The sequence below is a fragment of the Micropterus salmoides genome, unplaced genomic scaffold, assembly GCF_014851395.1.
Source record: "Micropterus salmoides isolate LMB-PRFRI ecotype aquatic unplaced genomic scaffold, ASM1485139v1 Ms_hic_scaffold_10, whole genome shotgun sequence".
NCBI lineage: Eukaryota > Metazoa > Chordata > Actinopteri > Centrarchiformes > Centrarchidae > Micropterus > Micropterus salmoides.
The window spans coordinates 8,449,356-8,472,820 of NW_024040041.1; the positions used below are offsets into that span (position 1 = coordinate 8,449,356).

Below are 23,465 nucleotides of genomic sequence, written 5' to 3' on the forward strand. Positions count from 1 at the left end.
TTAAAAGTATTTATTATAGCAGCATAGTCACACAGGAACTGATTATAGACCCATTATTTTAAAACACATACTGTAAGGTATATTACATTACTGTAAGACTAATTACATCCAGTTTAGACAAAGACTTTGGTTTAAGTAGTGGACTGATAAACTGAGTAGCAATGAAACATATATTTATGCAGAAGGAAAGCCCTCTGCATACATCAGGATCCCAATGACCTACAGAACGTACAAGTTTTACATTTTACTCAAAACATTGTCACCTTACTTAATATACTGCATCGCTCTTCTGCTGTACAGCCAAAGTTAACTGGCCAAACAATGAATTGAATGATGAAAAAAGATTAATCAATACCAAAAGTAATCACTAGCTGCAGTCCTAACAATGTTATTATTATACGGCTACATTACTAAAGGAACTGGCAAAGGGAGATCAGCAAGTGTAGTTTGTTGCCTCAGGGACAGAATCTCACAGTGTCTAATACATCACGATGAATAGTCAGAGCAGCCATCATAATATCTAATTACCTTAATTGGACATAACCATTAGTATATCTATAAGCCACTCAGGCCCCCACCGAAAGACATATAAACACAATAACTAATCACATAATATATTAAAATACACATCTCTTACATCATGTGAGCATTTGAAGATTAATGAAGAAAATCTTTCTCAATAGGGCAGACATATACACATGAAAGCATGAAAGCTCACATGTGCATACACGCACACGCACACACACACACACACACACACACACACACACGTAGAGGCAGGTAGAATTCTGTGCTTTGGTCTGCACAGTGTTACATGATGGTGCAGGTGAAGCCGCAGCAGTCTTTCAGAAGCGTAAGTCCAGTTTTAGGGAGAAATGGTGCTGACGTCTGCTGGGATTTGGATGCCACCGATTGATCTTGCAAAGCACCTGATTGAAAAGGAGATGTGAAAGTGAACTCTTATTCACAACAGCATGTTCATGTGAAACCGATCGTTAGCTAGTGGGCTGTAGTAGCCAGCAGAGCAATATCAGTTTTAAATATTGCAGGGAGTAATAGGACAAGAAGGAGCAGCCATAGCAAACTGTTAGATGAAGAGCTGCAGGCTCCTCAGCAAAGCAACCAACTCTTTTTTACTGTACCCTGCTGTACAGTGCTGTGGGCTCTATGAAACCGGATCCTTTAAAATATTTTCTCACTGACTTCTTTATTAAAAAAAGAAATTGGTTTGTTTGGCTTCACTGTAAACAGATTCACCAGCTGTTGTCATAAAAGCTGCTCAGAGTGTCTCACTTGATGTTACCACCAGGAACTACAGGTGTCATCAAATCAACCAGAGAGACATAATGGATTATGATTTAAAAACATGATGCGTTCTAACTGATGCGCTCATCCATAGAGACTTAGGCCAGCCAGTGATTAAAGCTTGCAGCAGACCGGTTCAGCTCCTTGTTTGGATCAGACATCTTTGGTTGAGCCATACATCTGGTGCAAAGATAACAACTAAACTACCGACCTTCATCCTCTTGCTCACAAGTGTCATGAGAGGAGAGAAATGGTGACTGCAGGCTACTAATATTCAACCCACGATTCTTCAGCATTTTTTAATTGGAAGCTTGCACATGATGGATGGTTAGACTCACCTTTTGCAGCCAATGTCTTGGAAAATTTGGACTGTAAGAAGGCTGCCATTTCTCTGTCTTCCTCTCTTTCCCTGTGGAGGAGAATATTACCTTGTTTTTTATTTGTCATGTATGTGGTTCTAAGATTTTGCACATCTTGTTAAATGTCACTGGACTGCATTTGAGAGAAACCAAGGTTACAGGGTGGACTGACAAATCCTTAGGAGAGGATTTTAATCTCTTGTGCGTGGCTTGACTTCACTGCTGCATCGCCACACAATCCTGTCCTCAATCCATTTTCACACGTCCGTTGAATAATAAAGCAAGATGGCCTCTCACAACCCTGCAATCAAAATGTCGCTTAAAGATATTCTGTCAACTGCCTTCTTGTCAGTGGTGACAGCTAATTTAACACACAAACAAATAAACTGAGTGATCATGAACTTATTATTCAGTGTAAATATACAATATCCAAATATACAAGACAAGGGTTTATGAGAGGAGAGCTATGAAGATCAGAGAATAGCTTTTAAAAACTGGATCAAATCAAATAAGTAAATGTCAGTTTTTTTAGCAATAGGTATTGCATAAGGCACTTTCCTCAGTGGAAACATCACAAGGCAAAGTCAGATGGCAGATGTATTGAACTAAAGTGGTTTGGGAAAATCTTTAGACTGATCAATGTGCTGAAAGCTAATTATAAGGTTGAATCTTGAAAAAGTTAAATCACCATAATCTGAAAATTCAGACCTTTAGAACTGCACACATTTAATGAAACCTCTTTGCTCCCTGAAACCTATTGTCTTGTAAACAGACAGCACTGTAATATCTGCTGTGTCTGTGTGTGAGAAGAACACCACTAAGCCAAAGTCCTTTTCAATCACCGGATGTAATAACCTCACCTCAGCCTTTCAAACTCCACATCATCCACGAGGAAGTCTCTGGTCTCTACCAGCTTGTTGATCTGCTGCAGCAGCTCTTCTTCCCTCTCCCTGTCCTCCTTGGACTTGTCCTTGTCTGTTAAACAGTCACATGTCAAGCCTTACATAAAATACAACCGTCACTGAATGTTGTATATGGAAATATATATTAATTGCTGTGAATTGTTTTGGCAGTATATGCTGCTGCATTATGTTTCAGATGGCTTTATTAAAGACTTTATTTCAATTTGTTTATTGTTGTGTATATAGCCAGTAATTGTAACACTGAGTAACTGCATACAGAATAGAACAAGACTACGAGTCTACAACCGGGCTAACTGCTCTGTGAGGCTTCAGTTAGGCGCAGCTAAATGCAAACGTCAGCATGCTACAATGCCCGGTGTTTAGTAGCTATAATGTTTACCGAGTTCACAATCATGGTTTAGCAGGTCAGCATTGTCATGGTCGAGTGTCATAGGCTCACATTTCTTTTTTCTTTTGGAAGGTTGGTGAGATATCACTCAGAGATGAAGTGTGTTCTGTGGTCATTCGTATTTGGTCATAAACCACAGTTTCGAACAAATAAAAGATTTCAACTGATGCCGAGCAGAAAGTCTGGGGTCGCACAAGTTACTACAATTCTTATACTAAATACTTCTCGACTGTACTTCAGCTACTTATCTGTTTACCTGCCACAGCAACCTTCTTCTATATTAGATCTGTCATCTAAACTCAGTGAACAAAGGAATGTGAGTATCTGAATATTTACAGACAGAAACATTTAAAATTCAAGTGCAATATGGGAAAGCCTCGAGAGACACAGTGTTATTTGAAATCTTTATGTGTTTGGGTTGAAAACAGGCTAGGCCTTTTGACGTGAAAAGCTTTCTTTTACAAAGTCATGGTTTTCAATTAAAACCAGCTTATTCTGAAGATGTGTTGAGTCCAATGTTATGGCAGGTAAGTAAAAACACATTGCTACAGTTGGTTGAAGTCTTTTCAATGATTATACAGCAAATGTGGCCCATCCCAAGCAAAATGTCTGCATGTTAAATAAAATATGATACACCGCACAGTTAGACAGTGACGACTTTTTCATTCACCTGGAATTGACACAAGTTTGTGCAGCTCCGTCTTCAGCCTTGTGATTTCTTTGCAGAGCTGTATGTCATCCATCCTGAGAGGAAAAAAAACTGTGAATTGATATTTTGCAGGAATCAGCTGATGCCTGGGTAATAAAGTATAGTTAAACTATAGTTCCCCAAATCCATTTATGTAAAGAATACGTTGACTAAAAGAACTATTTTTCTCTCAAGGGTCTTTACAAACAGAGATTGGATTTTATATGATGGCAACACAGCAATATCCTTACTTTATCTGTGTAAAATAGTATGAGCTTATCAAGGAGAACAACACTGGACTCAGATTTTGGGCTCAGATGATAGTGAGGTCCGTGAGTTTATTAGCTGAAATTACACTGCCACGCTGCCCTCTCTGACTGAATCACACCTGACAGTATCATATCTCATTTCACCGTCTGACTCTGAGGCGCATTTCAAAACATCAGGGCCCACTGTTTCTGTGTGTGTGTGTATGTGTGTGTGTGTGCTGCTATTACAGTGATGGCAAAAAGAGGAAATTTTGAGCTGTTGTTTTAATAAAATAGGTTTCACTTTTGTGTACTTCAGCAGCATATATTTCAGAATGACTCATAATGCTGCCACTCTGGAGTATTTATTTAAAATGTGTTTGCATGAGAGTAGTCTTGTTGATGGCGCAGTCAGCCTAAATGATGGTGCTGCATTAACTGCCTACAGCAGGATTTCAGTAGTAAAACAAATCTAAGGGTCTACAGCCATGCTAGCTGCTCTGTAAGGCTGTACTTATTAGCATGATAACACTAAACATGACCATGCTAACATACCAATGTTTGGCAAGTATAATTTAGTTTTGTGTGTTAGCATGATAGCATTTGTTAATTGGCAGTTATTAAATGTTACTGTGTGTACCAAATTTCATGGCAATGCAACCCATAGTTCTTGAAGCATTTCTGTCTGGACTGAAGTGGTGGACCGACGGACAGACCCCAGAACACGTAAATATGACTCAAAATATTAAATACTAAATACCAATAGGAAAACACATTTGGCATTTAGGAAAATATTAATATATTCACTTTCCTGAGAGTTAGCAGCCAGTCTTAGCATATCTCTCTTATAAATGTCTGGTAAATATAGGGCTACAGCTGGCCAGTTAGCTTAGCTTAGCACAAACACTGGAAACCAGGGGAAGTAGCTAGCCTAGTTCCCTCCAAAGGTAACAAAATCCAACTATCAGCACATCTACAGCTCACTAATTAACTAAATTCCTTGTTTAATTAATGTGAACTGCCAGGCAACTTCCTTTTAAGTTAAAAAGACAAAGCCCAAAATGTTATCCTTTAATAAGCCAACCAGTTACAGATTTACAAAAGGAGGAATGTAAAAGTAATTTGTTTTCACATTATGCTGTTTTGTTCTCCCCGCAATGGCTGAGCTTCAGTTGCTGTCTGTTTTGCAGTTGATATAATTCAACACATGCATGCCTGTGGAGACAAGATGTAAAAACAATCTAGGATTGTGCACCACTTTTTACCCTCTGGATGTGGCTGAACGTGGTTGGAAGTGAAAACATGACGTGAAACTGATACGTGTCATTATGAACCACAGCACTTATCAGACAAGTCATTTTGAAGGCTAGCAGGGCGAAACAATACCCAGAGCAAAAGTCCTTATTCTCTGTTTCTCTGATTGATCACATGGCCACATTATGCATTGCTGGAAAGGAAGGTCTTGGTAGAAAACTGGTGAAATAATTCAAAGCAAGGATGAGAGGGAAAGGAGGAAAGGGCATCTATCGAGATATGATTAAAAAAAAACTAGGCCTGTGTGTGTGTGTGTATGTGCTGGTAGTCTGCGAAGACCTTACATAGCACTGCTGTTTTCTTTTCACACTTTTTGCCATCATGCACATGGCTGCTCCCAGTGTTGTTGGCTGACAGCCATGGTGCATCATCTCTCATTCCTGAGGGGCTGTTAAAAGTATCTTGGTGGATTCAGAATCATATCCCTGTGCAGCAGAGCTTCACTGTATGTGTGGGTGCAGAGGTCCAAACAGTGGAACATCCCATGATAGACGAGAGGTCCTCTTGGGTCTAATGTCTTCACTGTGTGTCGGCATCCAATCCTTTTAAACAAACCAAAATGTTGTCTGTAGAAATGACATGTATGTTCTGTCTTTGTGTCTGTGTTTGAGAAGTATTTAAATGTACTATGTATTGTATGTATTTAAAAGTCCTATTAAAGAAACAGATCTTACATGTATCTCAGCTCTGATTCTCTCCGTACCAGGATGTCTCTTATCCGCTCAATTTTGCACAGCTCTCCTTCAATGTCCTCAACTGTAATTGTGGAGTCAGCCATGGAAATGACATCCTCTGCTGAAAGACAGACAAGACCAAAACATGTTTATTTGTGTCTGATAATCGGAAGTTTCATTTACAGATTTTTCAGATTCAAAGACTTTAAATGTCCGACCGCCACCATCAAACAAACGACAAAAGCATCAAAATGATGTACCTTCTGTAAAGTTAAAATTTGACCAACTTTATTGTGAAAAGTTGAAAGAAATACTTGGTAAGCAGCATCCAAGGAAAACATCCAGATGATTTCAGATAAAACTGAGGCTGGCAACTTGTCCTATAATGTTACATTACTGTGGCTGTTTTACAAGAACCATCACTTTAACAGTGATATCAGCATGTTTTTCTGTTTCCTGTAATACTTCAAAGTAAATTTATCATAATGTTGTAATTTCTGTTGACTTTTCGATTTATGCTTTGGATTATTATTATCCTCAGAAGGGCTAAGATCTTTCTTAAAGTGTGAACAACCTTCACAAATAATTGGTGATGTCATTTGAGAAGTTACCGGGCAGAAAACATGGGCTGTGTCTATAATAAACTGTGTTATAGCAGACATTTTGATATTTAACTGCAGAAAAGGACATGTGTAACTTAACAATAGCAGTCTATTTAAGTGATCCAGTTGCAGGCTCTTGTACTGTGCCTGTTAGTATTATTTACTGGTACACTTAAATGAACCAAGCTTACACCTAGGTTTTTGCTGTAAATGTCTGCTGTGAAAAAGGTTAATTGTTTTTCAGTTCTACCAGTAGAGTCCACACGGGTTCTATGTACTTACTGGTCAGAGACTAGTGAACTGCACTTATTGATCATACAGACAGAAAACCCACAGTAGTATACAGTGATTTATTTTAAGTGGTATTATGATTTAAAGCAATACTTTACAATATGCTTATTTGCTTTCATGATGAGAAAAGTAAAGGGAACAAAAAGATTCTAAAGCTCACTAATTAAGTCATTTTATCTTGTTTGTTTGTTACCTTTGGACAAAGCCAGGCTAGTTTTTCCTTCCCGTATCTAGTCTTTATGCAAAGCTAAGCTAAACAGATTTTGGCTGCAGCTTTGTATTTAACATACAGACAAGAGAGTGGAATAAGTCTTCTCATATAACCCCTCAGCAAGAAAGAAATCCTATATCTGTATTTACCAAATTACTTCACCCATCACTTAAAAAGTGATGGGTGAAGTTTTGAAACTTGATTTAAAGCTGATTTAAACTTGATTCTGTAGTGATACTGTCCATCATTTCATTGCACCATAGGTGCAAAATTGCTTAATTTAAGTAATTAATTGCACTCATTTTGTCCAATTAGTCACCTGTCTTGGTTATCAAGGCTCTCAAGAGACTCTTGTGACACATAAAGGGACAACGAAATTGTATAATTGAACAATTTCAATTTCGAGGCAAACACAAAAAGCACATGAAATATACTCTAATCATTAAAACTGTCCTGGATCAAATTCACCATGCTGCTGATCTTATCAGAGCTCTGTGGATCCACCAGCATCCCCCCACCCCCCCACCCCCTGCCAGGAGCGATGAGTCATCTAGCAGAGCTTGGATTGGCTTTTAATTACCTGACCTTGTGTGAAAAGACATTACAATAATCATAATCACTGGAGATATCAGGGCTGCACAAACACACAATCTCCCCAAACCCACACCTGTATCTCGTGATTCTACAACTTTATACATCTGCATGTGTATTATTACATACCACATGTACACTCATACACATGAAATATGAGCGGCTAATTTGGTGTTTTAGTGTTGAAACAGCCTGCATGTGTTCTTTTCCAAGCCCTCTGACTGGCTCCAGGAATTTAGTCAACATTGTTCTTGGCTTTTAATTTCACACTGTCACTTTTCATTTTCCTTGTTATACAGCAGGTTTGTGTGGAAATACAGTTTGTATTATTTACTGGCTGTGTGTTTTACTTCTCAAGTCCTGCATGCCATTTCAGTAGATCATCTTTAAGGCACTGTTAAAGTCAACCATGTGCTGTATAATACATACATACATAATTCAATAATAAATGTGTGCCTGTATGTGTTATTGTAATAAATGGTTGCACATGTGATATTACAGAGAATGTGTTTATATAATGGGAATAACAGATAACCAAGAGCTGAGCCCTGAGGAACGCCAAAAATAAAATCTCTTAAGTTAAAGTAATCAATTTAAAGATAAAAGGTGCCTCCAGGTGACAGTTTCCTAGGATTTTTTCAGGAAAGAACTATGTAATTTGGTATTAATTATAGCTAAATGTATTAATTATTAATTTATTAATTATTAATTATAGAACATCTTTATTACTGGAATCTTTATTCTTCATATACGTTTTATGCTTGCCCCTGGAAACATTTTACACTTCTGCATGTTCAGCTGACCTGCTGTGTGCTGACAGTAAGATTCTCTAGATCTCTCCATTCACCGAAATTATAACTGAAATCATTAGCTGATTAAACGATTTGTGGTGTAAAAAAAAAAAAAAAGTGTAAGCTACTTTTCTTTGTGGCAGTAAAGTGAATATCTGTATATGTTGGACTATTGGTTGGACAAAACAAGCAATTTGATGGCATCAGTGTGAGGGAATTGTCACTATTTTTTGCCATTTTTTTGACTAAACATTTAATTCAATAATGAAAATAACATTTGATTGCAGTCCAAATTGGTTTAAACTACAATCACTGTGTGCATTTATATATAATAAAAAAAAATACATTTCAGGAAACATCTGTGAAACTGACATTAATGATTAATTCTTTATATTGTTAGAATTGTATTTTTGGCAGTGTGGAAAAAGGCTCAAACCTAGACCCTACATGTAGGGAAGGTTTAGGACAAATACACTGCTTTTAAATGAATAATTAAGTTCCCAGAAAACATATTTGTACTGTTAAATAAATTAAATATGTTTTCCTGCAGAAAAATCTTCCCCACCTCAACATAATTAGGCTACTGGGGGTTCACAAGCCTAAATCCCACCCCGACACATTGGCCCCCGACCTGTCTGCAGCCCTGCTGACAGATAACTTCAGCATGCTCACTGTGAATGTCTGCAGGGACCTGTGGCTCTCTGCTGAAAGTATAGGTGCATTGTGACACATCCCCTTCTCTCGCTGATTACTCCATACTGTACCAAAAGCCAAGCATGCATCCAGCTCAGTTTAAAGACAAAAACGTGTGCAGTGGACGCTTCTCAAAACTCACTTGATTTTTCTGTCTCTCCGTCCACCTGCGTCTTTTCCAAAGAGCCGTACTGTTTAGAGGATTTTCTCTCTTTTTCCATATTCTTCAAAAAAAAAAAAAACACTCCTTTTTTCAGACACGTTAAAAAAATATTTGTGCAGCCTGGAAATGAATACTAAAAGCTATCGACCAAGACCGTGCAGCACTGACGCGACGCGTGAGCGAATATAACGGGAGGAGAGCTGCCGACAGATGCTGAACCGAGTCCCACAGAGGCGGATCTGAGCACCGAGGAGCTGAGGCAGCTCATGTCCGCTGTGAGGCGCCACCTGCTGACAGACCCGCACTATGACACACAGCAGCAGCCCGGTGATGACTAGCCTACAGTACCTGGAAAATTTAATTTAAACAGTGGTGGAAGTGGTAGTCATATTCTTTACTATTCAAAAAGTAGCAAAACTACACTGTTTAAATACTCTAACTACAAGTAAAAGTCCTGCACAGGAGTAAAAGTATTATCAGCAACATTTCAAAAGTACTCACTGTGTAGTAAAATGGTCCCTGTCGCACTAATTTTAAATACTTTATATAGGCCTACTGTTGGGTTTAATCTATAGTTTCATGTGACAACCAACGCATCTCTAAAAAGTATCAGAAACAGCCCTGTTTTCAGCTTTGTGGCGATGCATTTTTCAGCTAACCAGATGTTTTTAAAGATAGTTAATTTAGTTTAAGAAGTAAGAAGGTTTTCTAAACCCATATACTATCCTTCTGGTTATCAGAGACATTCAAATTCAAAATCAACAAATATGGAGTTACGTGGTTCTCACTGGACAGGAAGGGGATGGAAGACTGTAATCTGAAAAGTAATGAGCAGCTAAAGCTGTCAGATAAATGTACAATACAAAGAGATAATAATGAGATTCAAAGCAGAAAACTGCATGTGAAAGTCAAGCGTAGACATCCTTCCTATACGCAATTTAATTAACAACATAAAAGACCAAAGGATTAAAATCAAACAGACATCTGCCTTTATAATGGTCTGCTGCGCTGTAACCACTACAACAGCACCATCCACAGGAGAATCGAGCTGTCATGAATTTTCCATCCCGCCTGACTGATTTCAGTTGTAAGCGACTGGGGACGACTTGATTTCATGCCGCCAGATGTTCCGGTAGTGCAGCCTATGTCTATCAGCAAAGTGTGTTTAAAGCAAAGAGACTCGTGTCTGGAGGAATTTCTCTGGAATCACATGATTCGGATCTAAAGCAAACATTTAATTCTGGCTGCTGATTTGACTTCATATGAATATTTATTTATTGCAAACACTCAAGAGGAGCTCATGCTGGAGTCACACATCAGCTGCTCCTGCTATACAGGGGGGCTGATTCTTTTAGCAGGATTAGTTTAGTCTTCACATTACTCAGGTCTGCAACAGGTTGAAGACTTGCACATCAACATAGACATATAAACTTTGATGACACCAAAACCTTTGGGACAAAATAAATCACATAAAAGAGCACTTATCTCAGTATTAATTTGACCTCACTGGATACAATTACAGCATTTGTTATCCACGTATAGCATTTCTAACTTCATACATCTTCAGACATTTGTTGAAAGGGAACGCACTGACTGAAGGGCAGACTTATTTGCCAAAAGGTCAAAATGGGCCATTTGACATGAGGTACAGGGTGGGCAAACACTTTGCAACACAGATTAAACAAACACATCTGCTCATGCGTGCATAACACGCTAATCTTACATTGCTAAAACAAAGTCTGCAGTGGCTTTAGCGCTAGATAAACAGACTGGGTTTGGTGAAACAAGTCCAGTTCAGCCTCACCTTGTGCACACGTCTTGTGTTTACACAGAGAGAGGCTTCAGTTAGAGGCGTCACTGTTTCTATTGTCATGACACCTGCGCTGCTGAGCTTCCCTTGTGTTAGTGAGTCCTTCTTCTGCCCACCCATAATCCTGCAGCCTTGTTTGCTCTATGCAAATGTTCATTTGTAAAGGCTCAGGTGGCCCAGAGATGAATCCCACCAGTACAGCAGACGCTTGCAGACTAATTAAACGGCAAGACAGATGGGATGCCGCAACACTGAATTCTGGAAAATGTTATGAGCAGTAATGAGAGTAAAAACTCAACAATTGCATAATTTCAATTGAACCTGTCAGTGTAGGAAATCAATTATCCTGTTTTGGCCTATGCTGCTTGATGATAAAGAGTGACATGAGCGTAACTGAGAGTGCAAATCTGTTGGGGACTGATAATACTTATTTCCATACTGATGGAAATAAGATGAGAAATTATTCTAATATGTTCTATGATTTTGGGAATGTAAATCCCTTCTATCTGCTGCACTATGTTTAGTGTTTTGTACGCTCACAATGTGGAGTTCAGTAGTTTCAGTGGTTTATTCTCTGTCCATAGTTGTTATTACTTCTGTCGTTTTCCAGTGCCTTATCCAGCCAGTCTCTCTCCTGTTCAGACTCAGAGTCACTGGCTTCACTTGCATCAGCCGCCAAAAGGCGAGAATAGTTAATCCTGCGCTGGCGAGGGGCTTTCCACTGGAGCAGAGGCAGACACACACACCACGACATCACACACACTGCCACCCCTCTGAACAGCCACGTCAGCCCAAACCTCTGCGCCACAAACCCTCCAGCAAAGCTCCCCAACCCGCTTCCCAGGTGTAGGGAGAGTGCACTGTAGATCCTCCACACACTCCTCTCAGCCCCCGGCGTGGCGACATCCTCACACTGGACCTTCACGGCCCACCAGAGGGCTCCACTGCTGAAACAGCTCAACAACTGAGCAGGCAGTGCAGCCCATGGTCCCCAGAGGAAGGAATAATGGAAGCACTGCAACCCGAGACTCGCAGCCCCCACAGCGAGAACCTTTCCTGGGCTGAGGAGCTTGGACACTTGGCCGGCCAGCAGAGGGAAGGCGGCCTGGGAGAGCAGGCCGAGGGCTAGAGACAGCCCCATGTGCAGCTCGCTGCTCCCGTGATCCTGCATCTGCCACAGGAGGAAGTTATCCACGGCCGAGCTGGCTACCCCGACCAGCAGGGTGGTGACTGCACAGAGCAGAGCGCGGGGGGAGCCACGCACCAGCTGCGCAGCTTTCAGGAGCCCGTTGGCCCGGTCTCGCTTCTTATTCAGGTAGAGAGGGAGGTAGGTAGCCACAGGCAGGGCCAGAGTAGCCACACCAGCATAGCAGTAGAAATGCACTGCGCTCCTAGGGGTCTGATCGGCTATGAGACATCTTATCTGACTGACCAGCAACCCCGCTCCTCCAACACCGCACGCTGCTCCGAGTAAACCCCACACCTTGATGCTGCTGTAGCGGTCCGCAGCATCCGCAAAGTCTAGATATTCATACAGGCCGTCGTCTGCCGTCCACTCCAGCGGGGCTGACACAGACTCCCACACTGACACAGTGATGAGTATCAAAAAGAAAAGCTGGTGATGAGTGTCCATCACCTTCAGGCTGCCCAGAAAGCCAAAATGGCCATCCTTCTCCTCTGTCTTTTCTCCTTCTCCTCCTGACCCTGATTGGAACATGGATCTCTTATTCCTTACCGGAGTTGCCACAGGGCTGGTGGTCTGGTGCAGGACGGTTCCACTGCTCAGTTCTGCAAGACTGTCGTTGACCACCACTGATACGTTCTCTTGTGACAGCGGAGGATGATGATCATCATCATGCTGATAAAGTGAAGGTTTGCTGGTCACAACAGGAGCAGATTTATTATCACTGACACCAGACTGAGAAACAAGAGCTGTGTTGATTATAGGGCGAGTACTAGTCGATGATGTGGTCAGTCCAACGCTGCTCATGAGCAGGTTACCACCTAGACTTTGGGTTGGACTGCTGCTCACATCAGACATGTTGCAGGTGGCGGTCTGTGGGCGCACATCTGCAGGTGGGATGATCAGCAGAACCAGAGCGACCGCTACCGAACACACAAGAGAGCTGTTTATCACCACTCGCCTCTTGTTGTAGTGTTTGGAGAGCAGGCTCGTCACGGGGCTCCAGACCAGCGCTATGAGGTGCTTAGTTCCCATGACGAAGCCTGTCATCACAGGGGTCAGACCCAGCTGTCTGAAGTACAGTGTGAGGAAGGGGAGCAGGCAGGCTCCGGCACAGGAGCACAGGAAGTTAAAGGTGCCGGCGAGAGCCAGGGCTCGCTTGACGTCAATCTGCTTGTTCCTCTTCATGACAGCGCAGCTCACGGTCTCTGTCACACAGAGCACCTGGTTGGATTCAAACAGACAGAGAGACGATAAGTTTCCCTGATAAAAGAAAAAGGATTGCCAACTCATCACTCTCCATTTTGAGTGACCGTAAAGGCTGGTGTTTCTCCACTCTTTTATTCAGGTTTCTCCCTTTGATATGTCCCCCATCTTTATATATAAATATGAATAAGATTTACAGTCAGCAGATCTCGAACCAGGTAGGTGTAAGGTAATGCTCTCCACCACCAGCACCATAAAACCAAATTATATAATATAAACATTCATCTTCAAATGTATTTAGTGACGTCTTTAATATCATGTGTCTAACTATGTTTGTTTTCTGTGGTACTCAGGTCTCTCTTGCAAAGGAGATCTTGATCTCAATTACATTACGTGATTACATAAAGGTTAGGGAATATCTTGTCTTGTTCCACAGACTTGGCAAGGAGCACTGAAGCCGTTCTGGAGGCTCATGGTGTGGTCATCTGTGTATATACAGTATATATACACACATACAATGCAGTTATTGTGGTAAAATAAATGCACATATGTCAGTGTGTGTCATGCTTCCTGTCCACTGAATTGTGTTTTGTTTGACTTGTCACCTTTATCATTCAAGTGTTTAAAAAAGTAGAATATACGCTCATGTACTTCCTTGTAAATCTCGTATGGATACGGCGTTATATAAACTTATTTGCGCAGATGATATTGGCCGAATGGCGCAGACAAATAGGCAGGCTATACAAATATCTTAACTTTAAAACGATCATCATAAGTAATAAAACCATCGTATTGTTCTGTAACAACCAGGAGCAGCAACCAGGAACAAGATGACCAGTCACACCTGTCAGGCTGAAAACACCCACCTGTCACTGCAGGATATCAGGACGTGGAGTACAAGTCCACGTCACGTCAAGTTAGTAAGATGAGAAAAAAAACACAAATTAAAACATTTACCTTTTGACATTTGCTGGCACAAAGTTCTTTAAACTTTTCTACCGCTCATTTCCCGCCTCGAAATCCTGCATTCCATCCACGATTTGGTTACTTTTGCGTTTGGAGCGGAGAACACCTGCAGCCGTCTGGCAGGTGGACCCACTCAACTGTATCTAGGTTTTACACCTGGGGAGCGATTCACACAACTACAGCGCCCTCTAACGGTGCGGATGCCTCTGTGCGTGCTGGTGCAGATCGTCGCAGTAAGAAAACCCACCCAATGAAACAGAATGAAAAATTATTTTTAAAAGTTCAGCTTCTCTCGCTTGATATGAATCGCATTATATTTTGTAAACTGAGCACAAGTCAATAATAATAAACACATGCGGTGCGCTGAAAAGAAAAGCGTCGTCCATGTCAACTTTCCTTGTTCTGATAAAAGTCTTTCACACAGGACAAACACATTCAGTTGAAGGTTAGTTTATTTTCAACACACATCATGAATTCATGTCACGTGGTTTTCATCCTTATATCTGCCCCCTCATTTCAGACATTTGTCACAATAATTAATTTAACAACTCAGCAGATTAATTTTCCTATGAGCAGCAGTACAAGAAACATTGATACAATAAAGGTGACATTATACAGGCTTAAGCATGATGCATGGCTTATGATGACTTATCTTTTGACTGCCCTTTATCTGAAAACTACCTAGTAACTATAGCTGTTAAATAAATGTAGTGGAGTGGAATTGAGTATTTCCCTTTGAATTTTGAATTGTAGTAAAGCAGAAGTATTAAGCAGCATAAAATGGAAACACTTAAGTATAAGTAACTCTACTACTTAAAAACAGCACATGAGTTAATATACTTAGTAGTAGTAAATACAACATAGTAAAAGTGGTATTTTACACTGGTAGTTAGATGCAAACATCCACATTGCAAACTGCATCAAATCATCATGCAGTGGATTAGTGTCACTGATGCAGCATGTGTTTTGTTCTTGTATTATACATAGTTAACACAATAAAAAGTATCTTAAGGGCTTAACATTACAACCACAAATTCATTTTAGAATTCAATAAAAAATGTTGGAAAACACTTTATTTTCAACCCCCTTCTTTAGCATTATAAGCAGTATATACACATTTAATACATATATTAATTATTATAACACATTAAAATGTATTTGTAAACACACCTGGGGACATTTGAAGAGTTTTAATTATTATAACTGTGTTTTACTATATTGTCATTCATTATCATTTTATACAAACATTCACTTAGGGGTGAACAGGATGAGTTAAAGTTGTTGACAAATACATTATAAACACTAACAGTATCTCACAAAAGTGAGTAAACCCCTCACTTTTTTGTAAGTAATTGATTACAACTTTTCATGTGACAACACTAAAGAAATGACACTTTGCTACAATCTAAAGTAATGAGTGTACAGCTTGTACGTATAATAGTGTAAATTCACTGTCCCCTCAAAATAACACATCACCCAGCCATTAACGTCTAAACTGCTGGAAACAAAAGTGAGGACACCCCTAAGTGAAAATGTCCAAATTGGGCCCAAATAGCCATTTACAATTATATTGTAGTGTGTGTAAATTATTTATTAAATGTTTATATGAGGTGCTTACAAATGCTTAATGAACAATGACACCAAATTTGTGATTGGCATTATTGTGTTATATGCACACATGAACTAGACAGCTCATGTCCCTTCAGAGGGTCACACCACTGAAGGTGTTGATTGGCAGTGACAGGTCTTTGTCCAGATATCTGCTCAACGGCAGCCCTCCCTCGCTGCTGACATCAAACCAGGACTGGATGCTGCATCCTGGGTCCAAGCATGGAGAAATTTCTACCCTGTAAAGGAATGACAGCACACCGTGTCACACTTTAAATTTGCTCGAGGTGAAAGAGAACATGTGAAATTGAAATGTTGCAGTGTCATTAATGACCTTCGGACATCAGTGTATGTCCTGCGAATGTCCTTGTCCAGGCACACTGAGAGTGTTCGCTGCTCTATCGTTCTGAAACTAATGTTTTGTGTTTGGATCTCCTATAATCAAAAAAGAAAAGGTTTAGAAAGCTTAACGAGGTCCAGCTACAGGACTATTACTACTGTATTATTTCAAATAATAATAGCGATTATGATGAAACATGATCAAATTTGCCTATATTCCCAAGTCGAAATAAAAAGCTTCTTACTGTGTTGAATACTGGGTTTAAACTGTTGAACCTGACAGTGAGGTAATTCTCACCTAGAAAAAGTGACAAGGATTACTCCAAATTTTTTCACCTCTGTCAACTAAACATAAATACAAATCAAAAGGCAAACCTGATGTTACTGCTGCTGGCTCAGATGTAATCACCACACCACATGTCATGGGTGCCTCTCCCTTTACAACTTCTCGTTTGCTTAGAGAGATCTGTTGAGGATGTAAAAGTTAGCCCAAATTCTGCAGTTGATGCTAATACTGAATAGAAAGTCTTACAATATTAATTAGGGCGATTAATAACGAGTGTACCTTTGTGTAACTGACTGAGATGACTGCCCCAAAGACTTCCACTGCTGAAGTCCTTCTGCGTGAAGAGGGCTTCCCTGTCAAAGACAACACCTTCACTTTATGTAGCAATAGGCTAATGTTAGCCCAGTTGTAGCAGTACCCATTCACTCTCTCTCTCACACGTGCACACACACGCACACCCACACACGCACGCACACACACGCACGCACGCACACACACACACACATACATGCACGCACACACACACAGAAAGAAAACATACTTAAGCTGCTTTCTTTTAGGTGTCTAAAATCGGGGATGTCTGCCTCTAGATGGGACACGAACACCTCTTTCACCACAGCTCTCCCATCACAGCTGGAGCAGGTCATCTAAACACATGCTGCATTTAGTTAAATCAAGAAGTACATATGCAGCATCGATATATATATATATTATTGACACTTTTGTTTTGAAACAGTTGGCAGGACTCTACTCTGCAATACACTGCATTTCAATCAGTAACGGAAAAGGTGTCTTTACTCAAAGGGGCTATATATGGTTTTTTCAATTAAAAGAATTACTTTTTTATTGCCTGTGTGTGATGGGGTTGTAATCTCACATAAAAATGATCCAATTGCTGTTTTTTTTTTACCTCTGGCCAGTGTTCCTATTCCTATGTGAAGATTCGGGATTGGATTTTCCAGGGAATCCATTGGTTGTGAGTGCATGCTCGAGCCTCTCGTCTGTTAAATCTATACCATACACACAACAACATCAAGTCCACTAAAACCATAAAATGACCGGCTCCCAGCAAAACACAGACTCCAACACAAACTCCACATAAGGATGAACCAACAACAAAGTTTTATGTGCTGGAGCCCTTCAGGCCAAATGAGAATCAGATCAACTTTGGGTGAAAACACAGTCAACATCAGAAAGCCTTGAATCACTGAGAGACCTCCGCTTTGTTTTGGAACCGACAAAACCGACACACAGTTGGTTTAAACCCATTCAATTTAGATTTATTGACAATACTCAGGTATTCACAGCTTCTCCATCTCTCAATCGCTGCGCAGCGCAGAACAACAACAAAGTGGAAGATGCATTCACTTCAGTAACCTTACTTACTGCTGTTTAACTGTTATAAAGTGTGGCAACAATCTCATTATAATATTCAGTCTAGCTCACTAACATTTACAGTAGCTGTGCTAACATTGCTGAGCCTCCGGTGAAAGATATACAAAAAGTTATTGAAAAGCAGCTGGCGAGCTAACACCGATGCATCACGTCAGCTAAATGCGGTCAATGTAACATTATCATGTTACAAGCATCGCTTTGTTCAACTTCAAGCTGATAAAAATACTACTGTAACGTTGCAGTGGGAGTTTACATGAGTTTCCAGCATGTGGAGTGTGGAGCTGTCTCCCGGTGTTTTGGTCTGGTTTGTGTGTGACCGATTTTGCTCACTCATGAGTTTGAGCACGTGGATGAGCAATGCTGTGCCATTCATCATAAACACTTACATGTAACACTTTTATTTAGTTAATGTTACACTGGCTTGAGAGTATGGGGGGTTGTTGACTTACAGTAGTTTATAAGCTGTCATTGATTGCATTGCACATTACATGGCTATGCTCTGTAAGTGAAAAACAGATTACAGTTACAGAATACCTTATAGCTAAGCAGCTTTATCAGCAGCCTGGTTTGAACGCAGCAGGTGATACAACATTCATTATACGTCTCCCACGTAAGTCTCCCACGAGAGACTTGAGACTTGACTTGGACTCTTGCTCAAACACTTGTGAGCATCTCTGACACCAGGTAGCAAAAAACTGCACCGCTAGTGGCCGCTGAAAACTATATATAGCCCCTTTAAAGCTGCATCAATTTATTTTGTTTGGCCACTAGGAGGTAGCAGAACAATCTTAAAAAGTAGTTTATGCGTTTGTCACCTTATAAAGGTCTTGTAAAGTCTTGTGTTATTGAGCAACATTAGCATTCAGTTGAAGTCATGCTTCTGTTCTAGTACAAAATATACTCTCCTTTTAACTCTGTTTTTGGTCTCCACCAAATAAAAATATAAGGATGTACAACTGTATTCACCAACTCGTCTGCCATTTGGCACAGGTCAGGTGGTGTATAGAGAATTTATCTGAGTAGAAAACAACTGTCTGATGCGACTTGAAACAAGGTTGAGTAGTGAACAGGTGTTTAAGGACATTTAATCATTTGTTATTATTAAGAATAATTGATTTGTGCCACTTTAACTAAAAGTAGCACCACAATATAGAAACACTCCATAAAGTCTTTAACAAAATGCACTGCTACTGCTGTGATAATGTGGCGTTTCTGCTGCCCTTAGTCTTCAACATTTGCATGCGTAACACATTTTAATATCTACACATGACAGCTGCACTGTACCTTAACCGAGTAGAGCGGCAGGTTAACTGGCTGTGTCCCACAGCGAAGGTAGTAACACAGGGTGTCCAGTAGGAAGAGGTTTTGCATGGATGGCTGTCTGTGATGAGAGTGCTGTGGTAGACATTACAGAAGGAAGAAGGTACCATATGAACACCCATTCTGCTGCTCTTGTGTTTTAAGCTAAGCTAATGGCGTGGCACTATGGATGGCAATATCTGTCGCTCAGTTGGCCTCAGCTTGTTTGTGTCTATTGTTAATTAGTCAGTGTTAGCAACCTAAAATGCTAAATGAAAATAGTAAACATGGCAAACATCATAACTGCCAAACATCAGCATGTTAGCATTGTCGCTGTGAGCATTTAGTGTGCTATTTAGCATTGCCGAAATGCAGCCTCACAGAGGTCCCAGCATGGGTGTAGATTGTTTAAATCTATGGTTACCGGTTCAGCCAGTTTGGGGATTGCAGCCCCCAGACCGTTGACTGTGCTGTTGTACCATGGATCCACTCTTCCCAAATAGGATGCAAGAGACAGTCTGCCATCATTCTGACATGGGCTATCCTATGAGGAATAAGGTGTTGCAGGGTCATATAGAGTCTTCGAGGTGTATACGAGTCAGTGTAGCTTTGGGTGACTCACTGAAACTCACAGGTGAACGGAGCATGGGCAACACATCAGTGACTGGGATGTAGTAGAACTGTAGGTTCAGTTTCTTGGTCATAATAAGACGTTTTGACTCTCTGTAGAGAATTACATGAAAAACATTAATGGAAAGCTGAATATAATCTTAAGTGGGCACATACACACAATGGAAATGCAGCTGCTCACCGAATAGAGTGATAAGCATTGGTAAGTATTCCCAGCACACGATCGTCCCCCATTACTGCTATCCGTGCTGTGTGACGCCTCTTGTCTTCTTCAACGGCAGGAGACTTTCTGGAAAATTCTTCTGTCCTCTTGCTCACTAGTCTCCGTCTATGTCCTGACTTTGTTGACTTTAAGGCATTTCTCCGACTGACTGCCAATGCAGAATTTCTGACTAGTTGCCTGTCTTTGTCATCAAAGCCACACTCCTTTTGATCTCTCTCAATCCCACTGTCCTCAGACCGAACTGAATCTCTTTTGTCCTCTTCATCAACACTGGAGTCTGGGTAGCATCGCCGGGCAAAGTTTATCAGCAGATTACCTTTGAGGAAAGATACAGTTAGTGTACATCTTTACTGCAGCGACTGGACATCTTATGAACAGATATATAAAATAGTTTTTCTGACTGACTCACTTAGATCCTCTTTGTCTTTCCACAAGAGGAAGTTGATCTTTGGAAAGGGCAATGCAGTGCCACGCACAGAAGGACCATCATCTACCCTGGTTATTTCTGAGAAAAAAGCGGAAAGATAACACATTAATCCTGTCTAAATGTCCTTATCTCTGTTCTTACTAATCTGTGCTACAACAGCAGAAAACACACCTTCTTTAGAGGCAGTCAAGATGTCTCTGTATATATGTTGTAGTTTGTTCAAATAGTTTGCACGACCATCTGTACCATGCTTTATACTCTGCTCCACAAGAAGAACCACTTCCTGGAAATATTTCTCTACCACTTGGTGCCCTAAAGCCTGAAATACAGAAAAGACACATGATCTACTTTTTAAAAAACTACAAGGGGAGATACTGAAGCTAAATATATTATTTATGTATTTATGTGAGAAGTGATGCGTCATTCATTAGCAAGTACAACAGTCTAAAGCCATGCAAGCAGCTCTGTGAGACTGTAGACTTTGAGCTTAATTCTAACACTAGCACGGCAGTGTGCCCCAAAACAAGTTTGCTAACCTGCTAATGTTCAGCAGACATAATGTTTACCAGGTTGACTATCTTAGTTAAGCGTGTTAGCATGCTAACATTTGCTGAAAAGTACTCTACAGCTGAAGCTGATGGGAATGTCAAAACTATTTCAATTACTTTATGTAATAATGTAAATATATATATATTAACCAGACAAAACATCAGAGGTCTCTGTCCAGAAGAGCGCAGTCCTAGGAACAGCTAAGATACCCCCTTCAAGGGGTGAGAGGGGAATTTTTGTATATATATATACGTAAAAACTTTGTGTTTTGGTCTGGACCAAAGTGTGGGACTGACCAACCGACAAACAGACATTGTTATCCGCATCCCTCTATGGCAATAAATGTCTTTGTCACTTCTTCTGAAACATCTTCACAAATGTGCCTACCTCCAGAGCCTGAGCCAGTCTGGAGCTTTGGGAGGTCGTCCCCAACCCTGTCTGCAGCATATGTAGCACCACATTTTTCTTCACAGTTGAAGCGTTCCTGAGCGTGCTGGACACCTCCAAGTGTGCTCTTACTTTTGCTTCCAGCGGAGCAGAGAACACAGCTGGGTCAGCAAGTACAAACACCCTTGAGGAAATCAACAATCAGGGAAGGAGGGGATTATGGCTGTAATAAAATAGTTTATTCATTGTTTTGCAGGATTCTGTACTCTGCATCATTTTAATACAAGCTGACAGTCATTCAAAGGACAAAGCCTACTTACTCTTCCTGTATGGTAAAATGCTCATTCTTCAAGTTCTGCTCTGCAATGATTCTCCTCTGATATAAGGAACCTGAGGAGGGGGACGGTTATTTGTGTGTTTATTTTAGAGTATCACACTGTAGCCTACTGTATTGTGTGTAGCTAAGTTCAACTTTCTGAAAATGTGTGCTCTTATGCAAAATACCTGGTGTGGCCATTTCCATCTTGATGCTCCTCAGAGTGCTTAGGGCCACAGAAGAGTAAGGCGACGGTAATATCAGCAGTTTCATCAGACTCTCATTCACCTTCTGGTAAAGGCTGGTAGGAATCATGACATCAGACTGTAAAGATAAATACAAAAATAGCAAAACAATGACAAAGTAAATACTAAATGCGTATTCAATAGAATGTTGATCTTCAGTGATAAGCTTTTTGTCTTTTTATCTATTTTCTATCTATTTACAACTATGGAGAACTCAACACAGGTGTGTCTTACCTGGATGATCACATAGTATAGTGTGTGCAGCACTGGGATGATGTGCATGTAGGACCGTGTTTTATGAATCTGTTGTGAAACAAAAAGTTACATTAAAATTTGCTTTTTAATTAGCTTGTGCAAATATCCATTGTCAACCCAAAAAAAGCATGCTGCTTTGAAAAACTCTTTCAAGCTCCCAAGCTTTTGGAAATCTACATGAAATTTGAAACTGGACTTTGAAATCTGAAAGTAGAGTTGAAGAGCAAACCGTGTCAGTCGTGTTTAGCTTCTTGTCCAACTCTTCAACCAGCACTCTGATCAATGAAACGCTGCAGGATGGATCACCCTCCAACTTCTTCTGAAGACTCCATCTAAGCATTCCTGAAATGAAATCATGATGATAATACAGAGAGATAACCTTTTTACAATGTGCTAAACTAAATTATACTTTTTTTTGTTTTATTCTCTAGACTCTTAAAGGAGCTGCTTGGCATGTTATGAAATGTAGCCTGATATTTACTGTAAAGACGTGAGAGTGGAATTGATTTTTTCTAAATAAAGATGACATGCTTTTAACAATTAACTATATTATTGTTTTCATTTAGAACATATTTGCCCTGATATTCCTTCAGTTGTAGATACCTTTCTGCGAAGCACTTCTGCTGTTCATCTCTTTGAGTAGAGCATTGACGGTGTTGTACAAGCTGGACTCCACAGCTGAGAGAGCCACATCAGCTAAAAATGAAGATCACACTTGCAATTGTTGTGACAACCTCAGTCAAGTCTGCATGCTACCACTCCAAGCTTTAACCAGCAAAACAAGTTTGTGTATTACAGAAATCTCTAACAGCCTAAGAGGAAATGAAAACACTTACCTGTAGGATCACACATTGTTTCTGCTCTTCACAATCAAACAAATGAGACACAACCTTTCTGTAAATAAAACTAAGTTAGACTGTCTGCACTAATCCAGGCTTTTACATTGTAGTTTCTGCCCCCACAACAATCAGAGAAGAAATGTGTTTCCTCTTGAGCTTTCTCCACTGCTGCTACCTTCCAGTGATGTGACAATGACACATTGCATTTCTTGTCTGAGTGAAACAAGTCTCAGCAATTTATACAAGGAAGTTCAGCAAAGG

At 40.3% G+C, this 23,465-nt stretch overlaps 3 protein-coding genes across 3 annotated transcripts; all 3 read right to left on the reverse strand.

Moving 5' to 3' along the window:
* Nucleotides 1-10,324, reverse strand: zgc:171844 (uncharacterized protein LOC100151763 homolog). Its single transcript, XM_038694378.1, has 6 exons — nucleotides 9,221-10,324; nucleotides 5,900-6,020; nucleotides 3,646-3,719; nucleotides 2,525-2,639; nucleotides 1,644-1,714; nucleotides 1-929 (listed from the first exon to the last, which is right to left on the reverse strand). Exons 1-6 carry the CDS (start codon nucleotides 9,297-9,299, stop codon nucleotides 811-813), a joined length of 579 nt encoding a protein of 192 aa, XP_038550306.1. The 5' UTR covers nucleotides 9,300-10,324; the 3' UTR covers nucleotides 1-810.
* A 165-nt stretch (nucleotides 10,325-10,489) lies between these two features.
* Nucleotides 10,490-14,549, reverse strand: mfsd6l (major facilitator superfamily domain containing 6-like). The gene is made up of 2 exons (XM_038694375.1): nucleotides 14,398-14,549; nucleotides 10,490-13,458 (listed from the first exon to the last, which is right to left on the reverse strand). Exon 2 carries the CDS (start codon nucleotides 13,420-13,422, stop codon nucleotides 11,611-11,613), a length of 1,812 nt encoding a protein of 603 aa, XP_038550303.1. The 5' UTR covers nucleotides 13,423-13,458; nucleotides 14,398-14,549; the 3' UTR covers nucleotides 10,490-11,610.
* A 291-nt stretch (nucleotides 14,550-14,840) lies between these two features.
* pik3r6b (phosphoinositide-3-kinase, regulatory subunit 6b) lies at nucleotides 14,841-23,357 on the reverse strand. The gene is made up of 19 exons (XM_038694381.1): nucleotides 23,202-23,357; nucleotides 22,969-23,061; nucleotides 22,595-22,707; nucleotides 22,345-22,413; nucleotides 22,054-22,189; nucleotides 21,870-21,939; nucleotides 21,550-21,733; nucleotides 20,785-20,932; nucleotides 20,596-20,691; nucleotides 20,145-20,502; nucleotides 19,966-20,056; nucleotides 19,758-19,877; nucleotides 19,319-19,429; nucleotides 17,181-17,286; nucleotides 16,919-16,992; nucleotides 16,729-16,819; nucleotides 16,599-16,651; nucleotides 16,349-16,449; nucleotides 14,841-16,253 (listed from the first exon to the last, which is right to left on the reverse strand). The coding sequence occupies exons 1-19, from the start codon at nucleotides 23,215-23,217 to the stop codon at nucleotides 16,109-16,111; spliced, it is 2,175 nt and encodes a 724-aa protein (XP_038550309.1). The 5' UTR covers nucleotides 23,218-23,357; the 3' UTR covers nucleotides 14,841-16,108.
* Nucleotides 23,358-23,465: the final 108 nt, after the last annotated feature.

Excerpts from the sequence above, each read along its gene's own strand:
- mfsd6l (XM_038694375.1), bottom strand. The coding sequence starts at position 13,422 with ATGAAGAGGAACAAGCAGATTGACGTCAAGCGAGCCCTGGCTCTCGCC.
- zgc:171844 (XM_038694378.1), bottom strand. The coding sequence starts at position 9,299 with ATGGAAAAAGAGAGAAAATCCTCTAAACAGTACGGCTCTTTGGAAAAG. Across the intron at positions 3,720-5,899 it reads GAATCAGAGCTGAGATACAT|GATGGATGACATACAGCTCT; the intron begins GTAAGATCTGTT and ends TTTTCCTCTCAG. Across the intron at positions 930-1,643 it reads CAAGACATTGGCTGCAAAAG|GTGCTTTGCAAGATCAATCG; the intron begins GTGAGTCTAACC and ends CTTTTCAATCAG.
- pik3r6b (XM_038694381.1), bottom strand. Across the intron at positions 16,820-16,918 it reads TCTCAGTCAGTTACACAAAG|ATCTCTCTAAGCAAACGAGA; the intron begins GTACACTCGTTA and ends CATCCTCAACAG. Across the intron at positions 16,254-16,348 it reads ACATACACTGATGTCCGAAG|GGTAGAAATTTCTCCATGCT; the intron begins GTCATTAATGAC and ends ATTCCTTTACAG.